A 3,471-nucleotide genomic window follows, 5' to 3' on the forward strand; every position below is an offset into this window, starting at 1 on the left:
GGACATAAAATGTGAAAGTAAAATAAAGATATACAGTACAAAATAAAGATGGCTCAAACACAAAAAAGGTATTTTAAATTTCCTTAGGCTCACTCTGGACAATATCAATACCCAATTTCCATTTTCCACATAAGCTTATAAACATAATTCATAAATTCAACAATTCTCTGCATTTACTTGAGGCTTAGCATGATGCTCATTATTAGGCAAAATACTCAGGCAAAAAAATAAATAAAAATACCCTAAATCAAATATAGCCTTAATGAACCAACTGAACTGAATTAAACGCCAGCAGCTTTATCACCCTGTAGCCCAAGACTGGTTACCCACTGAAGCTAAGCAGGGTTGAGCCTGGTCAGTACCTGGATGGGAGACCTCCTGGGAAAACATGGGTGCTGCTGGGAGAGGTGTAAGTGAGGCCAGTAGTGGGTGCTCACCCTGTGGTCTGTGTGGGTCCTAACCCGCCTGCCCGCCGCCGCGTTTTTTAAGGTTTTGAAAGTTGTCATTTTAATGTAAGAATATTTACCAAATATTATGTTGTACTTTTGCTGTAAATGTAATCTATGAGATCAATCAATTATTCTATTCCATTGGCAGCTGAATAATTGGCAGCTTTTATTTGAAAGGTTTATACGTCTAACAAAAAACATGCTGTTAACTTACAAATTCAGATACAAAGTAAATATTCTCCTGACATTATTTCAATAATTTATTTTGGCCTAAGTAAAGTGACAATATTAAAGCAAATTATTTAATTTTTGGAAATAACATTATAATATTACACATAATATTTTATCACACAGTAAATATAGCAGCTATTATAGGTGTCTTTATATGTTAGGAAGGGTTGTCCCTCACAAAGGAATCATCCAATTTTGGTGTCGTTGGCATCAAAAATGTTGCAAACCCTTGCTCTATAGAATATAATTTTTTACAGTAGATTACGGAAAACTGTTTGTTATGATGTTTATCAGTGCTAAAGAAGAGCAGTTCACAATCACCTTTACCATTTGATAAAGACAAGCCCTGCTAGTACAACATAGCCCAGGGTAAGAAACAGCACCTTCAGTAGCCTGTCGTGTTTATCTGCCAGCTCTTGTGAGAGGATCTCAAAGAACGTAATGAAGAGGAATGTGCCGGCTGCCAGGCCCTGGAGCACTACAGATATAATACTTTCTGCTAAGTGCTGGACTGTCTCAATACCCATGCCAATCCCGATGCCCAGAGGAATCATTAGGCTTACTGTTATGCCCAGTTTACAGGCATCTCGTAAGGGGACTCCTGCCTTGGCTACACTAACCCCCAGTGCCACAGATGCTAGCGTCTCGTGGATGGCCACACCAATGAAGAGGCTTCCAAGCTTAGCCCCATTTTCCTGAAGACCCAAAGCAAGACCCTCAAAGATAGAATGAGCGGACAGTGCTAGCACCAGGCTAGCTAATCTCAACGGCCCAGCACGTTTCAGCTCAGAAGGGTTGAAGTGTCCATGGTGATGGGAATGGTGCTGCTGGGTTCTGGCCACAACCCGAGTGGGAGCAATGAATGGAGCATCATACTCTGAGTCGCTCCCCACTTCCGAGCCACCAGCATTAAATGTCTCCAGGTCGATAAACGAGGGCTTCTCCTTGCGGAAAGTAAGCACAGTCTGTTCCACAAATACTGTGAGGAGAAATCCAAGAATCATCATGGTCTCTGCCAACGGGTACTGACTGGTGGACTTTACCTCTTTCTCTTTCAAAATGTCCTCAACCTAAAAGAAAAAAAAAGAAAAGTAACATGCACAAACAGTAATTTGATTCCTTATATCCCAGTGATGATAATTCTGTTTTTATAATTAACTTTGGTAATATAACAGATAAATACAATCCTTGGGTCTTGAAGAGATAGTTTGCCCAAAAACATACAATTCTGTCATAATTTACTCACCCTCATGTTGTTTCAAACCCATTATTTAATTTCTTCTGTGGAACATGAAAGGAAAATTGTTAAAATGTATCTGCTCATTTACAATTAATGGGGACTGAAGCTTACAAGCTTTTTGCAAAGGCACCATAGAAGTGTAATGAGTTCTCACACATGTTATTGTCATATAAACTGCTTTTATGGCACTTTTGCATCCTTTCAAACTTGAAGCCCTATAAATTGTAAAAACATGGAAACGAGCGACCAGTGCATTCTTGAAATTGCTTCCTTTGTGCTCCACTGAAAACAACTAAAACGTCTTTGAAAACAACCTGAGGGTGATTCATTTTATTTTTTTATTTTATTAACAGTCAGAGTTGACTTTTACTTTAAGAACTAAAATCACGCTCGATAACATACCTTTTCTCTAACTGCTGGTAGAAGGGCATTGAAGCAGGTGGCCAGAAAAACCCCTCCTCCAAAAGAGTTGCTTAAAGCAACTACTCTTCTGTACCTCGTGATTTTATCATAGTCCATCTGCATCACCCTCACAGGAATAAGGATGCCCCCCAACATGAGGGCAAACACCCCAAGCAGGCAGAGGATTTTAGCTACAGCTAACTCCATGCTAAGGAGGTGGACTGCGATCCCACTACAGCAAGTGTACCTAAAATAAACACAGAAGAACCGCGAAGAACCCAAATCCACTCTTCTTTCTAGGCACCCTGAGGTCAGGTTATGGACAACATCCCTAAAAGAAATTTTACAAACGTCAGTCCATAGTTTCACAAATATCTTAATTAATGGGATTGAAGCTATTTCAAAACAGTATTAGTGCGACAACAGTTATCAGGCATGTATAGTAGATTAATTTACACCTGACAACCATTGCTATTGTTTATAAGGTGACTGACGATGTTAGTGTACATTAGCATGCTAACTCGTATGAGCTACTAGCTATCGAAGTAGAAAAACAAGCCCTTTATACGAGGGATGCATGCATTTACATGTTAACGACAAAGTACCACATTACAGTAATATGTGCCAGCCTTTTGTTTTACGAATTTATATCAATAAACTGGGTCCGTTTAAAGCAGTTTTAGTTCAAATGCGTAGTGCAAGTTAAACACTGCACGCATATTTATTTATTCTGTATTACTAGATTAAAAGCGCCTTCATCGAACAGTGAAAAGCAAGCAAACAATACTTCACGTATGCATGAAACGAAACGTTTTTACCCGTTTTTGTTCCGATACTTCCTGCTGCTGAACGCTGAAAGCGCCTGTTCAGAGGCTGCGTCTCAACACCTTTTGAACTGCCTAGTGCCAGGCTCGTACGCGTTGCAAGGCAAAACGCCCCCTTTTTAAATGCGAATTATAAATATTTTGCTACCGCTAAAGGTGCAAAGACTGCTTGAACATTCTAAACGTTTTTACAAAGGCACAAACAGCTGTCTATATATGCAGCTCGCTAAATACACCATCATACATATCTAAGTTCTTCAAAATGGACAAAAACATTAATTTCTCTTTAATTCAAAACAGACCAGAACAAATTAGCATGTATATG

General features: G+C 39.2%; 1 protein-coding gene across 1 annotated transcript; it reads right to left on the reverse strand.

Moving 5' to 3' along the window:
- Positions 1-858: 858 nt before the first annotated feature.
- LOC130086588 (zinc transporter ZIP3-like) lies at positions 859-3,239 on the reverse strand. The gene is made up of 3 exons (XM_056252657.1): positions 3,141-3,239; positions 2,323-2,653; positions 859-1,750 (listed from the first exon to the last, which is right to left on the reverse strand). The coding sequence occupies exons 2-3, from the start codon at positions 2,527-2,529 to the stop codon at positions 1,004-1,006; spliced, it is 954 nt and encodes a 317-aa protein (XP_056108632.1). The 5' UTR covers positions 2,530-2,653; positions 3,141-3,239; the 3' UTR covers positions 859-1,003.
- Positions 3,240-3,471: the final 232 nt, after the last annotated feature.

Source organism: Rhinichthys klamathensis, unplaced genomic scaffold, assembly GCF_029890125.1.
Source record: "Rhinichthys klamathensis goyatoka isolate OS25496 unplaced genomic scaffold, OSU_Roscu_1.1 h1tg000098l_1, whole genome shotgun sequence".
NCBI lineage: Eukaryota > Metazoa > Chordata > Actinopteri > Cypriniformes > Leuciscidae > Rhinichthys > Rhinichthys klamathensis.

What these genes read in the sequence shown, in the direction of transcription:
- LOC130086588 (XM_056252657.1), bottom strand. Translation starts at nt 2,529, where the DNA reads ATGGAGTTAGCTGTAGCTAAAATCCTCTGCCTGCTTGGGGTGTTTGCC. An exon ending in TACCAGCAGTTAGAGAAAAG is followed by an intron (nt 1,751 to 2,322) that starts GTATGTTATCGA and finishes TTTTTCTTTTAG; the next exon opens with GTTGAGGACATTTTGAAAGA.